At 37.6% G+C, this 19,402-nt stretch overlaps 1 protein-coding gene across 2 annotated transcripts in view; it reads right to left on the bottom strand.

Annotated features, from left to right (window-relative positions):
- kcp.L (kielin/chordin-like protein L homeolog) overlaps window positions 1-10,448 on the bottom strand; it is a 55,249-nt gene extending 44,801 nt beyond the window's left edge. Inside the window, exons 1-5 of one of the 2 annotated variants that reach the window (XM_018250611.2) lie at window positions 10,371-10,448; window positions 9,415-10,281; window positions 4,844-5,400; window positions 4,138-4,210; window positions 595-812 (exon numbers count right to left, since the gene is read on the bottom strand). In XM_018250611.2, coding sequence (XP_018106100.1) covers window positions 595-812; window positions 4,138-4,210; window positions 4,844-5,400; window positions 9,415-9,526 — 960 coding nt within the window. In that variant the 5' untranslated portion in view covers window positions 9,527-10,281; window positions 10,371-10,448. 2 annotated transcript variants of the gene reach the window in all.
- Between the last annotated feature and the right edge of the window lie 8,954 nt (window positions 10,449-19,402).

A 19,402-nucleotide genomic window follows, 5' to 3' on the forward strand; every position in this document is an offset into this window, starting at 1 on the left:
AGGCCAATTTTCCTTCAGGTAAAAGGTCAGGACAGCCTGCACTTATGCAGTGGATCATGCACTTAAAGAGCTGGGTATTCACTGCTGAACCAAGAAACACAAAAAAAGACAGCGGTGATGGTAAACGTCCAATTATTATTATTAAATGTCCTTACTGCCTCCCTATCACTACTTTTCTGTTGGAATCCCTTAACAGGAAATCAGACTGTGGGGTTTAGCCTAGAGGCTGGGGACATGGTCTCAAAGAGAGTCATAAATGGAACAGCAGAGACTCCCTAGGGTTTCTCACAGACTTTGCATAATGATACCATAATAATTTTTATCTGTACTAGGCACAGTTCTTCAGTGAAATATTAGGACCATTCAAATTAACTTTGTTGGTAAATTACTTTTTACTTGCTACATTTCTATCATTTAATTTCAACTTCAAATATGTTATTTGCATTTCACTGTTACCATTTTGTTGCCTAATAGCTGTTTTTAGAAGTGGACACTGCAATCTACGTGAGGAATTATTCATAAAGAAATGTGTCACTACTGTCACAACTCACATCACATGCGTGTTAACCTTTTATTACCTGTATGTCGCCTTACCTGGGATTTGATCATATCAATCATATTGGTCAGGCCTTTAACAGCCTCTTCTAGCCTTTGCAGTCGATCATCTTTAGCAAGAAGCTGAGCTGGGACCTCACTTTGCTGTTGCTGGTAATGGTCAGTATCTGAAAGATCTGGGGCTCTTGGTTCTCGTTGTATCTCTTCATCCTCCATTTGACGCTCCCCTGAGAGGGAGTATGGAAGTGGGAGCGAGTCTGTTAAAGCAACACACATACCAGGTAAACAGTAGTGACAACATAGGTACACTATCACATGTGGTATGTTATATAGAATGTTACAGTAAAAACAGTCCAGCATCCTGAGCCCTAATCACTACAGCAATAGATGCATAATATTGTACCTAATATTAAACAAATGTACCTACTGTATGGGTTTGAAAAGATCACAGTAAATTCGGTTAGACTGTCTATGTCTTGATACCTGTATTTGTTGATGTCTTGAAGTTGCATCTAATTGTTCCATTATAAATAGCAGTTCTGTCATGATTTGTGCAACAAATATTGATCTTTTTAAGAATTACAGGTCAGAGAATCTACACCATTGCTAAGGAAGTATCAATGTTCCAGTGCCAAAGAGTCTACTTTTCTGTATTAAAAAGCTCAGCTTAAATTTTCTCGTCTTTCCTGAACAGAGAAACATCAGAAGAGTTCTCTGTTTTCCTTGATATGTTCTCCTCCACTATACAGATGGAGGAACTGACCAGCAGCTGACACTGTTGTTACAAAATGAATATTAGCAGTACATAAACAGCTTAATAGCTGGGGAATGAAACAATAAATAATTAATGTAAATTGCAAAAATGCTTAGAAGAGCACTCTGAGCAGTATTATATTGTGTAACAGGTAACTGGCCCACTATAAGGAAGTTTAGTAGGTACATGTTTCAACATGATTGCCAGTTGTTTCTTTGGCTCCTGTGCATTAGTGAATAACCACACTGCAGTAGTCATGTTGTTTTTGATTGTGGCATTACCCTGGCATATTGTTGCAGATCACTGCCAAATATAGTCCATTTACTTTTACAGTTAAAACTACCCCACCAACATGCAGGTGGTGCAAAAAGGCAGCAGACAAGCTATGTGTGCTACACATAAATATATATTACAGTAGTACTGAAAATTATAGCATTTAATTAGAGATAGTCCATCTGTAAAGTCAATATGATGGTTCTTTCATGCTTCTGCATATTTATCACTATTTCATAAATAGTGGAATGAATAGAACACGGGTGAGTTTTTATTTTGTTAAATCTGCCGCATAATGTGATTTTTCTCTCAGGGGGTCCACATGATTAACAAATGTGACCAGACTCTTCACACACCCGATGACTTCAACCAGTGTAATAACCAGAATAGCAGTTACCTCAGAGGACAAAGCAGCTCACTGTACATGAGGTAGGCAGCATACAGACTAAGAAACAATAAACTGCTTACACAGAGAGGTAGCCCAGCATTTATATGACACTGTGTCTGGAAGAGATCATTAACTGACTGTTTGGGACTACATATGGTCTATAGAGGAAAGGCAGCATGCTTTATGCAGTGATGCATAACAGAACCAGGGTCACATACTACACTGTACATACAATGTATATCATATGAACTATATGCAAGGAGAAGAAGAATTCTTCTACTTAAGAGAAGGAGAATTCTGCAATATTCAGGGGTTTATTTTTCCTTTAAAATGAAGGCAAAGCTAACAAGTTAGAGTATGCCTTCCAGCAATACATGTTTAAAAAAAGTGAAAAATATTTATAAGTCAGATTATTCAATAGAGGCTTGTAAATATAAACTTTTATACTGCTGATATATAGGCATGTTGGCAAATGCTGGCATTTTTGTTTATACCTAAGACTGAATTAACTTATACTGTATATTAGTTTCCATATTACAAAATATGCCAAGGACAAGGTTGGAAAGATCTAAGTGATATACTAATTATACTAATAATGGATTAAAGAATTCTGTATGCCTTATTGAAAGTCTGTATGACAAACCACAAGCCTGTATGTGATTGTGTCTAGCATTAGCAAAACTACCTGCGACAAACTTTATGTTGGAGGTGTGATTACAAAAGCATGGTACTAGCAAAGCTAGCAGGAATCCTGATTGGTGTGGCATGTGGGAGGGGGCGAGTGCTGGGCCTCTTAGCATCATGAAGGGGTCTCAGAGGCTTTTTAATCAGTGTAATGAGGCAGAACCTATAGCGGCCTCACGCAAAGCATAGGATAATTGAAGTGGTAAAGAATGTAGTAGCTAAAATGATGCTACATAAACCTTGCTGATATGAAGCAGTTGCCAGACAGAAGTCTGAGGGTCTCTTGGTTTATGTGCACAGTTTAGTCCTTCAAGTAATACTTTTAGGATTACATGAAGTTAAAATTAATTAATTCAGAAGGTTGTTACTGTAAAAGAGGAAAAACGTTCTTAAAGATTCAACCCCCCCACACAAAAATCAGTGAAAAGCTATGAGTGATCCTATGAACACTATTGCAATTAACATTTGTTTTCTATTTTTAGTGCTTTCTGATATATTAGCAGTTTAATTTCACCTTCAGTAGAATAGGCAGGTTGGCGTTGGGTTTGAATTAAAGGAGAAGGAAAGCTACATAAGAAGTTTATTGCCAATAGATTAGCCACAATAGTGCAAACTATAACACTATATTTATTCTGAAGAATGCTTTTTAATACCTGAGTAAACAGATCTAGAAGCTCTCTCTGTTTATTTAGGATATCTGCTGTCATATAAACTTCGTGTAACATCACTTCCTGTCCGAGTCTCTCCCTGCTCACTCATAGCTCTAGGCTCAGATTACAGTAGGGAGGGGGGAAAAGGGAGGGAGAGAGGAGCAAACTGAGCATGCTTAAGCCCTAGTACTGGAGGTTTAAGCTGAAAACAGGAAGTCTGATACATAAGCCCATGTATACACAATAGAAGGAAAGAAATGCAGTGTTTCTTTTGACAGAGGACTCAGAGCAACATTACTTTAAGGTTTACAATTGTATTTTTAAAGACTTTTTTGATAAAGCTTACTTAATTTTAGTCTTTCCTTCTCCTTTAAGATGGAGCTTGCGTCTGGGGTGGGGACTCATCACTGCAGAGTCCATGAGGTGGGGAGGACCTAAGGTGGCAGCCCCAGAGGGCCTTACACAGCCCAGTCCGACAATATGTACTATCTATGCACTTCCTGTATACAGTGCTGACTTCCAGTTAAGCCAAAATCCTGACATTAGCAGTCAAAAAATGTAAATATCTCAGGAACCATGAATAATAAAAAAAAAATGTAAATTGCAAACATATTCAGAGAATTACTCTTAATTTCACATCAATTAATTTTAGTGTTTTGTCTAAAAATGGCCAAACTGGAAACAATATTTGCTCCTGTGTTTGCAACTTAAGCCTTTCAGTGCTCTAATGTGGTATTCAGTGGGGAGTCCCTAAATGAACTGTTCCCTGAGTAGTTTTGCTAGACTTATTATAAAAAACAAACCATCACCACAGTGGAACATTGATCTCTCACCTGAGCGATTCTCACAATGCCAGGGTCTACGAGTGAATCCAGTTGGGGAGATCTCAGCCGTTTGCCAATAGCCCTGGTACAAGGAGTTGAAATATAAATACAATGGCCAATTTTTAAAAGGAACTTCCCATAGATTTGCCTCACATTATTAAAATAGGGAATCTTTTACCTCCTTTTGCAAAATATGAAAGATTCAGCCGAATCCAGAACTGAATCTGAACTGTAGTATGCATATGTAAATTAGTGCATGGGAGAGTTTGCAGAAACAAATTTGCACTTTCCTTATTCATGTTACCAAAAGTCACCTGAATCCAGGATTCAGTGCATCAATAATAATGTGCAATTTGGCACGCTATGCACAGGCTAATTACTGAATTGCATGCAACTGAAAAGTGTGTTTAAGACCACAAACATCATACCTGTGTTATGCCCATACTGAAGCAAATACATACCAAAGCAAATCTATTTACAATTTAAAAAGGAGCACCTACCTACATAAGGACATCACTTACTTATAAAACATTTACTGAGTGCTATTATTCTGGGAAAAAACACTGCATCATGACAATTGCTTTTGTCAACTTTTACACTATGTACCTTGCCCACTGTTAGTAATTAAGGCCCAAAATGTAAAAATGCTGAAGAAGTTTCAGGATATGGTATGTAGAAAGGTATAAATAACAGTTTTTTGAAAAAGACTTCTTACCAGAAACTTGCTCTCTTTGTCTGATGGAGTGCTTGCAAAGGTGATTTCCAAATCCAATGGAAGAATCAGACTCAACATCTCTTCTGCTCCCTCTTTTCCAAACACTACAGGCTCCTCACAGTCTAAAAAGAGTGTCACTTTGTGAGTGTTCACATTCAGTGCAACACGGGCCCACTGAGAACCTGAGAAGGGTGAGCTTCCTGGGAAGTGGAGAGAAGCTGGCTCCATTGTTTGGGTAGTGCGGTACTCAAAATAAAGTTGATCAGTGTGTGTATCAGAAATAAGGCGAAGTAGGGGTCGTCCATCAATCTTCGTTGCAGCTGGTGACAAGAAAGCCACCAATGTTCCCCGATTATTCTTGGCCTGCTTGGCAACAAAGTGCAGTCCCAAAGATTCTTGTGTAGTAGACAGTAGGTACACAGAATAATCCCGAGGGAGTGTAAGGTGAGGGACTCGCTGACGGAACTTCCAGGCTGGAGAAGCAGGATCACTTCCTTTTGCTTTAGTAACTCCTTTCACAGATCGGGTGACATTCAGTGCTTCAAGTAGGTCAATAACTACAGGAAATAGATTGATGCAAGCAAATGCAAATTGTTTATGAAAGAAATTGAGCAGTCTCATTCAGAAGTAATATTGCTAAAAACATGTTTTGCTAGTAACGTTAAAATGCATCAAACATATGTAATTCTAAGCTACTTTCCAATGTTCGTTAATAAATGTTTAATTGTTTAAAAGTTCATTTCAAATGTAGTTGCATGACTCATGAAACAATTTAGCAGGTCAGTTCTGTTAATCAGCTGGTTCCATTACATAGCCAGCGCCAGCGCCAGTAGAGCAGAGAATATAAACTGCCATTCTTTTAACTTTTTAAAATTTAATTCAGGATTCTGTCATATTGGCACTCATGGGCCTAGGGCAGTAGCTTTATGAGGGAGACCGTTGGGTGCATATATTCCCCATTCCTTGACCCTTGTGGGCTAAATCTAGCAACAGAGCTGAAGGTAAGAGTGGTTAATCCTTTCTTTCATGATTGGGGGGGTGAGTGGCCAGCCTGAGGGGGGTGGTGGCCAGCCAGAGGTCCAGTGGATTATGGGACTTTAAGGGAGCATGATGTGGTGCTTTACCTCTAAACTTAGCAGGTCTGTTTAGTGAAAGAGGATAAAATTGGTAAAGCCCCCCCCCCATTTGTGATAGCTTGGTATGCCCCTGGCTGTACTGTTACACACAGCTGTTAAGGATGAGTCAGTGCAGTAAAGTTTAGGGTGGGGGAAATTTGGCTCCTCTCCCAGAAGTTCAGGTCTCTTGGTGGTACAAAAGTCACATGGTTATAGGAAAGTCATCTAAAATGCTTAAAGCAGGAGAATGCAAATTTTTTCAGGCACAGGCACAATTTGTATGTTACGACCCCTGGCATCCTTTGAATTTATCAAAGAGTGAAATTAGAACTCACCCTTGTTCACAAGAAATTCCACTGCTCTTTATTCATCTCTATCTTATTTTTGAAAGATTATTTATCAAATGGTGAATTCTCACTGTCATTGATAAATATGCTCCCCAAAATTCTATAGAAATCTATAGAGGGTAGTGTAATTTCACTCTGGTTAACAGTGAAGAGCTCTAACATCACTCTTTAAATGGGTTGTTCACCTTCGAAAAACTTTTTTCAATTCAGCTGTTTTTAGATTGTTCCCCAGAAATAAAGACTTTTTTTCAATTACTAAGTATAAAGATAAATGTTTGTGTCTCTGGTGTTTGAGCCTGGCAGCTCAGTAATTCAGGAGCAGTCTCTAAACTGTTACAATTTTGCAAGATTTAGTTGATACATTTCTCAGCAGCATCTCTGGAGTATTAGCAACTTTTGTATCAATTCTAACAGCTGCCTGTAATGAAACCCAGAGATTCTGCTCAGCAGGGACAAAGATAAGAAATGTATCAACTAAATGTATCCATTTAGTTTACAGGGTCAGCGACTCCCCTCCCAGAGCTGCTTCAGAAGGTGAAAAATGACACTTTACACTTCAATATTAGAAAAACGGTCACACATAGAAAATGGAGAGTCATTGGAAAAAGTCATTAATTCTGGTGATCTACCTGAAAACAACGGCTAGCTGTTTGAAGGTGAACAACCCCTTTAATAAAAATGCCCCTGTCATCCAAATGTTTCCAGATCAATCTGAAATTCTGGTCACTGCTGCCATTGCTATATTCATATACAGACGTTTCTCTTCTAACTTGAGCTTGTGATGAATCCATGAAACACCACCATTTTACAATTCCTTGAATCAATTTGGAGCATATGGTTAGTGACCTCCATAAATAAATGAGGCTTTAGAGGAAATTATCATGAATATTACATCATCTTTTATTTGTAAATAAAATGAATGTGTTGTTGTGCGTTGTGTTTAGTAGTTGTGTTTAGTAGTTTTATAAATAAGTGATTTACTTATACTTATAGTCCCTTTTGCACTTGAATAGTATAGTCTTTTTATTGACATATTTTTAGTCTCTAAACTATTAGTCCTGTTAATATTTACAGCTGAATTTAAAGACACCACAACTCCTTTATGAAACTCTTCACTTACTTCACTTAAAACTATAAACACATTTTTATTAAAACACAAAATAAACAGAAAATATGCTAAAAATACTTTCAGTCTATTCATTTAATTACTAAAATCTATATTTTATTGTTTTTTTCTATATAATGTAGTAAAGATGTAATGTTTTGCTTCTACGCCTACCCTGTAATTAGCTGAGTTTGTTTAAATACAGATAATAAGCTCTGTATAAACAACTTCCTCTCTTTTGCTTTGTTGTCACTTATGCAGCAGTAATGGCTTATGACCCCCCTTTGCACTCCCTCATCATAATGTGGGCCTCCTGGAAGATACCAACTTTTTATTGAAACAATAGGCAAAAGGTATGCTCATCATCAGCCATATATGTTGAACTCATGTTGAAAAAAAAAGACCATGCTGTGCTCTGGTTTCTAAAGGTTACTAGACTAATGATTTGTACCAACTATTATTGTAGATTCTCCTTAAAAGTGCAACAACAACAAGAAAAAGCATAAGGACTGCTGTACATTTTGAAATAAACACATCATATATCATTATAATCCTGCCCCACAAAATCTATAAGTAAATGTTCAATACCATGGGGGTATTTACAACACAGGAGCCAAAACACCAGAGTCATTACAAATTTTTCAACATAGAAACAATTTACTTTTTGTTGACTAATACATAAAGGTCATGCCACATAGAGTGTTCTGACCACTTATAAGGGTAGAGGCACACGGAGTGTAGGTTCCGCTGCTCTCAGCCTGTGTATTTTATTCAGGCTGAAAGAAGTGGATCCACTCTGTGCCCCACCTTCATCCATTTGAACTGTTTCCGCTTGTACGCAGTCACACGCAATGGAGAGGAGGTCAGCCTGGGAACATCTCTATTCACGATCTTGGGTCAACCTCCACACAGCTCGGCTGCATGTGACTGCACGCTAGTGGATCTAATTAAAACCATTAGAGATAGGTCACAGAGTGGATCCGCTTTTCTCAGCCTGCAAGAAATATGCAGGCTGAGAGCAGAGGAGCCTAGACTCTGTGTGCTCTTGCCCTAATACTTCTGTCCTCTCAAGGAGTAGTGTTCCCAATGATCTCTGTCTGATATTGCCACAGACAGTATGGTTCCTGTTAAATATAGGCAATTGACTGTTTTTTGACTGCATTTTGACTGCCACAGTTCTCAAAGAAAAAAAAATCACAGCAAATGTATTCATAATTAAATAATGTATCTCTAAAGGTTGTGCACCTAGAGACACAATATCATTTTGGCACCATATGACTGTCAGCAACCAACTTTGTCTCATCTTTGATGCTGATAATTAGAGGCAAATTTACTTATGGTCGAATATTAAGGGTTAATTAACCCTCGATATTAGACTGCCGAATGTAAATCTTTCGGCAACAAACGGAAAAACGATTAAATCCTTCGATCGAACGATTAAATCCTTCGAATCGTTCGTTTCAAAGGATTTTAATCCACCGATCAAACGATTTTTCTTCGACCTAAAAATATATAGAAACATGGCACCTCGATAGGTTTTAGGTGGTGAAGTAGGGGGTCAAAGTTTTTTTTAAAGAGACAGTACTTCGACTATCGAATGGTCGAATAGTCGAATGATTTTTAGTTCAAATCGTTCGATTCGGAGTCGAAGGTCGAAGTAGCCAATTCGATGGTCGAAGTAGCCAAAAAAACATTTGGAATTCAAAGTTTTTTTTATTCTATTCCTTCACTCGAACTAAGTTAATGGGCCCCTCAGTGTTGTTAGTCTAATTGTGTATTTACAGTTATAACAAAAGGTGAGCTACCCCATAGAAAATATATTCTTTGCAACACAATATAAAGCTTAGATTTATATAATGCCTGTTATATTTCTGCAACTTCATATAAATGACTTCACCACATTGCCAAGAAATATCTATCTATCTATCTATCTATCTATCTATCTTATTATAAGAACAAATAGTTCCCTGTAACCCTCATTTTGTGCTGTCGTTGCTAACTCACCATTGTCATCATAGTACTGTACAGACATTTCCAGATCTTGGTGTTCGGGTTGCTGGCAGACACAGAAGGAGAAGAGAAGTGGCAACAGAATAGTCCAAAGTAAGGTATTCATTGTGCCAATAGTGGTGTCATAGAGAAGAATGGTGTGTGGCGAAAATAAAATCACCGCAGATGGAGACAACTGGGAAAATGGTCAGCGGTACAGTTGATATAAGTGCAAGTGTCATTAGACTGGTACATTTGGTTGTGGATGTGTAGCCACAGGAGGAAAGTAAGTGGAGCAAATATAACAAAGAAATGTAATGTCATTTATAACAAAAATGAGTGGAGGGGACCCAGAAGAATCTGGGTTTTAAAAGCCAGTCAGTAATACAAAGTGCTCCAGGATGATATGTCCTAAATATTCCTGTACAAAAGGTTCCTTTAAAGAATGTGGGCTTGTATGATGATACCAGTTTGTCATAAGCGTAGAAGGATTTTTCATAGTGCCATTTCTGTTTCAGGCAACACCTTTCATTCACCGCTTCATATTTAGATTCCAAATAATTCAGAAGATTAATTAGAGTGCCAGTCTTCAGTGATCATCTGGTGTCACTGCCTCAGAGCTGTGGGGTGCTGCTGATATCCAAAGAACGAAGGCAGAACTTCACCTGGAGGCTTAGGAGAGCCACCAGATGTCCCAGCTGTTCCGAACTAAGGAAAAGCGATTCTTACAGCAGTTAACAGTGGGGTAGTAGTTCAAGTTTCCAGGTAGATTCCCACACATGCACTTTCCAGTACCAGTCCTCCTGGGTGTCCTGTACCTCTTTGTGCTTATAAGTGGCACTGGTTATTGCCCATCTTCAGGCTGCCAGCTGAGCTCTGCTGCTGCAAGGAAAGAGGAGAAGGGGGTGTAATTTAGAGAGAGTTAATCTCTTGTGAGCCTCCTACAATTCCTCTCTATACTTTTTCCTTACTTTATCCCTCCCATGTAATGTATTTCCTTTTCTATCCCTGTTCACTGCCCCAATCTGTTTGCCAATGCATTCCCTCTTCTACACTTTCTGCCCCGCCCCTTCTCTCCTTCCCACCCACGTTTCTCTTCAGATAATCTTCTTTATATTCTCATCCCACCTTCTCATTATATGTGTCTCTGCCTCCCCTCTGCAGCCCCTCCTCTGCCATTCCACTGCATTCCTTTTCTCATCACTGCGCTGAGGTTACACTGAGTGGGCTGAGGGGGGTGGAAGTGGAGGGGGAAGCGGGACGTGTAACATTTTCTGCCGCTAAAGGTGAATCAGATTCTTCATATCAATCGTTTTTAGTCAGTGCGGCACGCAGCAGCCTTCCACGGAGCCTACGTTACCCATAACACATTCCCCAAATGCAATACTTTCAATACTCGGTAAAAAAAACACGTTACTATAGGTATCTTGAAAGAACTCTGCAGAATATTAACTAACTGCATCCCCTGCTGATTGAGCCACATGTACTGCGTCATTCACTCGACTCCTGGTCAGAGTGCGGCCTAAGTGACGCTGAGAAGCGCAAACTGTGTGGGAATTGAAACTACAGTTCGCAAAAATTCATAAACAAAGACACTGTGGTAGGACTGCCAGTACTGTCTTACTTACTACAGTACACCCTGTGTGGTGTTTTACTGACCTGGTGTTTTTTTACCTTGCTAAATATGATGCATTATCCCAATGCTATTTGAAAGGTAACAACAGGAATTACTATATAGCACGCCTATAGATTTCTAAAATAAAAAGTTTGCAAAACACATGGTTTCTCTCACACACAAGTAGTCTCATCTACACAATGCCACAAATAGCGTTGCCTGGTTTTTTTTATATAAAATAAAAGTATCCTTCCTATATCAAAGTGCTTAATCCTTCCTATTAATAACACTGTCATCAAGCCGCATTTATTTGGGTTGGTCAGGTGGCATCCATATTACACACGGGCAAATTCACTAAAGGACGAATTTTCGCCATTTAGGTCAATTTGAATAGGGCGGGTACATAAAAGTCATATGGACGTCTTTATTTGTGATGTTGGTGCAAATGCTTGAAGTGGCCACTTTTTATTACAAATGTCCAAGGAACCATAATAAAGACATAAAAGATCTAATGCCCTAGACATGAGCCCACGCTAAAACAAATGTGCCATGCCCCTCAAATGTCTGAAAAAAAAATGTTAACACAAAAATCTTTAATAGTTTGGACTTTTGAAGGCAATCCCGCTTTAAAAAAGTAAAAGTTGCCAGCGCTTTTTACAACTTTTATGAATTTCCGGCATACAGGATATGATGAGGAAGAGGTAATGTTCAGTAAACAAATGTGCCATGCCCCTCCCTAGCAACTGCCACTTCGCCCCTTTAGTAAATCCGCCCATTCCACAGGTTCTCTCTCTCTTACACACAAGCTGTCACATTACACAGGACAGGGTAACATAATAAAAGGTGCACAGATTACCAAGGTCTGGTGACCCCATAGCAATCAATCAGATGTTTCAAGCAGCTCATCAGCAAATGCTACTTTCTGATTAATTGCTATACATCGATAGAACTGTAAGGATTGGTGCATTATTGCAATGGCACGAGGAGATTAGTCGCCTAAGATAAATCTCCCCTTCTTCGACTAATCTCATCCAAATGCTTGTGAAGAAACAAAGAAAAACAAACCACTATGTGTTTTACCGCCGGCCATTTACATAGCCAGTAGGGAAGCATCTGGAGGATGCAGAAGATGATATTTATTGAGAGCGACTAATCTCCTTGTGTGCTATTGCCCTAAAGCCTTTGGCTTATGCCACATAAATTAGTTGTATAAGGTTCAAGATAAAATTATTCTCTTTATGAGTCTGCCAAACAGAGAATGTTCGCCAGAGACAACAGTGTAAGCTATTTTAAGTCTACAAGTCACTTGTGTGGCCCAAAAGCTTTTCACCAGTAGACCAGACAAAGCCAGTTGGTTTCCAATGGTTACTGTGATCTTGGGAGGTTGCACTGTACTAAAGTTTTGTGAATTCCTCTCAGTGATTTGCAAGTCATTGTATTAAGATTGATTTGTTTGAATTAGTATTCCATGATTTAAGCACTTTGCCTTTTTTCTAGCACACTGGAAACCCTAATGGAAACGCTTACTCTTTATTTACTACCAGACATTACAAACAATAAACAGAGGTGCCTTTAATGCTCTGTTTAGGAATGCTAAATTATCTCTGCTAATAAAGCATGGTAAATGACATACAAGGGCTTATAAACAATTTCAAGCACAAATTTGTCATCAACCCCCCCCCCTCCACTTAAACTACACTCACAAAGGTATTTGTGGCTTGCACCAAAATGCTTCTGCTTTTTTAAATAAGGTGCAAATACAGGATACATGACACTCCTTTTGCATGTTGCACCTACTCCTGCAACTGATTTGCACTGCTGTTGTGTGGCCCTCAATTTCACTGGTATCCTGGGAAAATAATACTGATTTGTGGTTTAAAAACATGTTGATTTCTATGCATTTTTCCTCTTTGCACAGTTCTCTTAGGTTAGGAAAGAAACCTTCCTGGCTTGTTTTAGGTCAAGCTTGGAATGATGTACATTTCCAGAACAACATGTTATTTGTTAATGATTCACAGAGCTGGGTAAAATTTGGGACTTTTACACGTAATTTTAGGATTCATGTCTCTATGCTGGGTATTATCAGGGGCTGAGAGAGAGAGAGAGAGCAAATGGTAGGCATGTAAAATTTGTTGCACCAATAGAGCTGAAATAGTTTGGGAGTGCAAATATGTCTATAAACATTTATTAGGGGGAGTATTAAATGGGGATGAAGGTAGCTGGATACCTGACTTCAGTATGCAAACACTATCACAGACATCTGTTTTGAAAATACAACATGGGCCCCTCTTTACATTCACCTAAGTTTTCAGTCTTTAAGTACAGTTGTAACTTTTCATATGCCCAAACATGCAAGCTCAAGGTAAATATGTAATAGTATACTGTTTATATTATTGTCTACTTTCTTCTCTAAAGGGCAGTCCTGTGGCATAGTATAAAATCCCTGAAATAGAAAAGCATTTCTCAAACAGATCTATGTAAAATGCAGGTATGGGATTGGTTATCCGGAAACCCATTATCCAGAAAGCGCAGAATTATGGGATGGACATTTCTCATCGACTCAGTTTAAATCAAATAATTCACTTTTTTTTTAAATTATTAATTTTTCTCTGTAATATTAAAACAGTACATTGAGCTTGATTAATTAAGATATAATTAAACCTTATTGGAGACAAAACAATTTTATTGTTTTTATTTAACATTTAATTTTTTTTTTTTTTTTTTTTTTTAGTAAACTTAAGGTATGGTGATCCAAAGAAAAGATCCTTATCCAGAAAACCTCATGTCCCTAGTATTCTGGATAAAAGTTCCCAGACCTGTACTCCAAAACCCTATACAAGTAGATCAGATGCAAAAGTAGTTTTAAGAGAATTTTGTAGAGATATGTCCTCAACATTTGAAAAACATCCCCTATAAGAAGAGCACTTTAAGAGTATTTAAATATACTTTCTATTATAGTAGTTTGCCCATTAACACCTGTTATTCTTGTAGATTCTGGGGACAACATAGTACAATGTGAGTTACAGATTTTTGCTAAATGTATTCAGTTACTTGTACATGCCGGCAGGAGTCTCAAAAGTAAATTATATATATATATATATATATATATATATATATATATATATATATATATATATATATATATATATATATATATATATATATATACAGATGAAGCCACTTGGATTTGTGAGTTAAATGCGTCATGACTCAGAGTTAATTGAATAAACTGTGTTATCTAAAGTCATCTTAACCCATTTAATGCATTTAACCTATTCATTAGCATACCAAAGCACCATTGTTCACAATGGTGAATGCTTTAATTAGATGGGATGTTGTGACGCAGTTTTCTGTGTTAAATGAGATAAATGGGATATCTGGGTTTAGTTATTCTGTATCAAACAGACAAACCAAAGTGGCTTCATCTGTATATATATATATATAGGACAAAATGTGACTTTAAGAAAAACATATTTTTTTGATCACTGTAAAATATGTTTTAAACAAGTATGCAGTGATTTCATCCTAGCAGAACCCATAAATGAATGCCTCTTCTTAGCTAGGTATTATAAGTATTTGTCCTTTGTTAGCCATGGAGGTCATTCCATGGAGGTCATTCCTTGACCCCTACATTAGACTAAACTCGAATAATGGATAATGAATTCCAGGGCATTCACCCAGTTGCCATGCATTGAAACTGGTTATTCAAAGTTTTGGTGGTTCACAGACCACCTTAGTGTGGAAAAAACAATATATTATACCGCTAATGAAGGTGGCCTGTTGGTGAAGGTGCTGCTATCATGCAGATGGTATGATATGGCTATATGCACATAAATGCACTTGAATTTATGTGAGGACCACATATGCAAGGAAAGGAAGAACATATTCTTACAATGGGGCAAGAAAGTGACAGTGGGTAAAAATATTAAATGTTATAACTTCAATCTGTAAGAACATTGTTCATGCACAGTTTTACTGTGGTTTGATATTACTCATTTTTAATTTGTGTAACCCACACTATGAATATGTACATATGAGATATTGCTACATTATATGACAGTTTACCTGTTTACAAACTACTCCTGTGCACTGCACTTTCTGTCGGTCAGCATATTTGCCAGGGTGTAGTGGAAATGTTTGACTAATTGAATACTCTATATGCCAGATTTTTGCAGAATGAAATCTTGGCAATCTTACATGGCCTTGGAATGGCAACTAAAGCAACAATTTTATAAAGCTGGTACATTTCAATTCTTATATCGCTAAATGCAATGTACTTTAATCTAACCATCATATCTCACCGCTCCTTCATGGGCCAACTCGAGTGCAGATTCTCTGGCTCATGCTATCTGCTGGATGGCACATTATAAGTTGGGAAATATACCAGAGAAATGTAGGCAGAAAACTGTATGTACATCGCTGTGTATACGGTACTACTATGAAAATGAAGATATACATATAGATGTAAAAAAAAAAGTTTTCATTTTTGTAACAAGTTACATTGAATGCAGAATGTTGAGACCTATGATTGCACAGGAATCTTCTTACTTAGTTTATAATGTGTGGAGTTTATCCTCGTATATGATCTGGCAGATAATAATTGCAGTATAATCATAGTTAGTTTAGACTGCAATATTTGTGGTCTACTTACTTGTATAAATTATGGGATTATGACATTTAAATTCACTCATCAGGAACTCAGTCAGAGGTAAGTTCTGTATGTTGTAAAAATAACAAGAAGTAATATTACTAGAATATGTACACAGGCAATGCTCACTTTTATTGAACACAAACCTGGTTAAAATGTCTAGTATTCAAAGTGTGTTTAACCCTAAAAAAATCATCCCTGTAGATTTCAGTGCTATTTTACTGGAAACCTTATTAGTTACTCTCATTGATCAACAAACCATTCAGTTGTTGGGCACAAGAGATAAAAGACAGGATTGTGAGCTATTTGTCCCCACAAAAATGGGTCAATGAATCCACTTGCTGACAGAGATTCCAGAATGATGTTTCATTTTAATAGAGAGAGTTAAACTTTAAGAAATGGAGGATTGGGAAATACTTTTGGACAAAGTTATGGTCCTAAACCATATGGTAAGAAGTCCTATTTTAAACCCTGGCTCAGGTGCAGTTGGTATCTGGTGTCTGCACTAGGCTCAGAGGCACCAGTTGGGAAACCATGTCCTGTTCCCTCCTTCCAAGGCTTGAACCTCTGAATTTGTACTGAAATGAGAGAATAAAGACTTTGCTTGATGTACAGCAAACTGGGCTGTTGCAATTGGTTTCTACGAATAATGAAGAAGCGTCCCAATTCTGTATAATACTGTATAATACTGTTTTCAAATGGTGCTCAAATCTGTGAACCCCGTTGCCCTGGAGTCCAATGCCTAGTAACATACATCAAATGGTAACAGATGGCACTGAAACTGTGCTAAATATTTTTTTTTGTTTATTGCAATATTTGCACGCAATATTTTGGGGGTTGCTCCCCCTTCCTCAGGTGATCTGACTACTGCATGTCTTAGCTGGGACTTGTTGGAGATAGGCCATGTTAAGGCTTAGCAAAGGGAGAGCCAGAAATGATGCTGCAGGGAAGCCAGGAGGAAAGGGGGCCCAGTAAGGATCCATCATACCCCTGGTCCTCTGGCCAATGCTGCCATAAATATGTGTGTAAGAAAATCAAGGTTTGAGCAAGTAGTAAAGGGGCCCATACATTTTTTATGCAGGGACAGTAATTGTCTGAAATTAGTTGAAGTTTGAAATCCCATACACTTTCAAAATGTTGTTCCATCACAAAACTATTAACTTGATTTAGACCTAAATTCAGTAGCCAAAAGGTTGACAGTGAAGACAGATGACCACCACTCTGTAATGCCATATTATGATTTCTGTTCAACAGTTTTGATTTACTTATGTTTATGGCTAGCTTAATATGTGCTTCTATTTACATACCCATAACACCTAATTTGAATTTAAACTTCTTGCAAAACTGCAGAGCAAGCTTTGTGTCTTTGATACAGCAGTTGTGTCACTCTTTAATTGTCTTGTTTTATTTCTGTGCATCACTTAGTCCTTTGTTCTAATGCATCTCTATTTTGTTTGGTGTAGTCAGACAAGGATACCCCATTTTGCAGCTTGGAATTGTTCTATATTGCAAAAGAATTCTGAGTGTTGTCAGTGTCCACACAGAATAAAAGAACTCTATTGTTAATTGCAATGCAAAAGAAAACCATTGTGCAGTAATCACAACAAGTCCTGTCAGTGGTGGGGGCAGGATAAGGTCAAAGTATTTGTTTCTTATAATATTAATGCCCTTTACCTCATGATAAAATTCTGTTTTTAGTAGAGCATTTTTGGCTATACAGTGTATGTATATTTAGTAGAGACTTTGTAATAGTGTTCAGGCTCCTGAAACTTTAGAGGAGCTTTCCTTTAATAGCAGCGATCTACTATGTTATGCTGACAAATTATAATCAGTTTTATTGCTCCCTAGCCATTTTAATTTTTACAGCTGTGTTATCTATATTGTTTTAATATATCACAGATAACTGTCATATGGATCAAGTGTGTTTTCAGAATCTCTGAGCTACAATGAACAGGCTGCAAACAATCCCAATAGTGTAACAACAGGGAGAGCAGACAGCATGGTCCAAGTGGGGATCACTCTTATGGTGGAGAGGGGTGCAAAAATATGTTTTGCTTGCGGTATCAGGGTGGTGGTTGTGTTACACCTATGGCTTCTGCTGTTCAATACAAAACATTTGGGATATTTTATTTACCTTAGCAAAATATTTCATATTGTTGTAAATATTTAGAATTTTGACCGCAATAAAATGAATATTTCTGAAAAGGCTCTTGTAAACTTTATTTCACTTTGTAAAATGAGAACATCCACAAAATCTTACTATCTGGACCACACAGCTGAATGGGAGATGAAAGGTGACAGTGGGATTAGACACAAAGAAGGCTTTTAAACACCAAGGAGTGTCTCTATCCCTAGAAACTACTGATATGGAATGGGCTGGAGGGCTGGTGTATTGAATTTAAAGCCCCATATTACTTTACTTAACCAGGTGTCTCGCTGCAGAGGGGCACTAGGCAAGGTTTTTTGTTTTTCCTTTTTGCCCTAGCCATAGAGCCCCTGCTTATTATGATTAAAGCTACAACAAGATCATCAGTGTTATGGAACAGGACATTGAAGAGAAACTGTCACTATGAACAGATAAAAAGATAATAACTTAAGGATCCTCAGTACTGGCAACAGTCCTGAAAGAGGTTGCCTACTTTGACGGCCTTTCTAGACTTAAGATCAGCTCAGGGGAAGTAATTGATTTACCCCATTGATTCAGGAGCCATATGGTACCCAGAGTGGATTCATTTATAATTGCAATTAGAAATACATATATTAATCTGTGACTGCTTGTTGCTAGTCCAACATTTGGTCAGAGCACCCTAAGAAAAATAATTTGTATTGGTCATTCAATCCAAGTTGCAAGAATATCTAGGAGAGCAAAAGCATATTCACACCAAGTCCCCTAGCTTTGTTTCCTCTGTTTCCCTGAAGGTTTGTTAAAAAAAAAAAAGAAGAAGTTTATGGCCCCACTGCTTGATTTTTAGAGAATTGTAAATGTAGATCCACCCACTTAAAATATGACAGAAAATCCACACATCCAAACATTCAACTACTGAGGATATAGCGAGCAAAAGTCTTATACAGAATTTTCCTCTACCCTTAATTATTAGAAATAATTATTTAATAAAAATTAAATACTTTGTACGTACTAGCTATGTCACCAATCATACATGGTAAGAATTCTAAATTTTCCGATAGGTTTTAGTGTTTCCTGACAAGCCCTATGAGGCTTTAACATGTTATATGATACTTTTAATGGTCCCCCTATGGGATTCATTGGTTAGAGATAACATGGGCCTGTGCATAATTTTCCCAGAACATTGCTGATGTGTTATTGAACAATAGTTATCAAGCCAGTTCTTTGGAATGCATTAAGAAATCCCTGCCAGACAACATTCAAGGACTTTAGTATCTCTGATAAAATAGAGATTATTTCCTCAAATGAATCATAGTAAGCACACTCTTGAATTTTGGCAAAGCTTTTCCAGTATTCTGACCTGCCATATGTTCCGTGAGGAAGTTAGGAATTGACAGTAGAAGAACACAAAACAGCTGCATTAATAAAGCTACATTCCATAAAAACAAAAGGACATTTCTCTTCCAAAGATATTTTAAAATAATATACAATATAATATATTTGATCTAAAAGGGCTAATTAGCAAAGTTCAAAATGCGAAAGCAGAGTACCGTGTTTTTTGCAGCAGCATGTGGCCCACTTCTTGCAATCCTTTGCACTCATAGAAGAGCGTTGC

Source organism: Xenopus laevis, chromosome 3L (assembly GCF_017654675.1).
Source record: "Xenopus laevis strain J_2021 chromosome 3L, Xenopus_laevis_v10.1, whole genome shotgun sequence".
In the NCBI taxonomy this organism is placed as follows: domain Eukaryota; kingdom Metazoa; phylum Chordata; class Amphibia; order Anura; family Pipidae; genus Xenopus; species Xenopus laevis.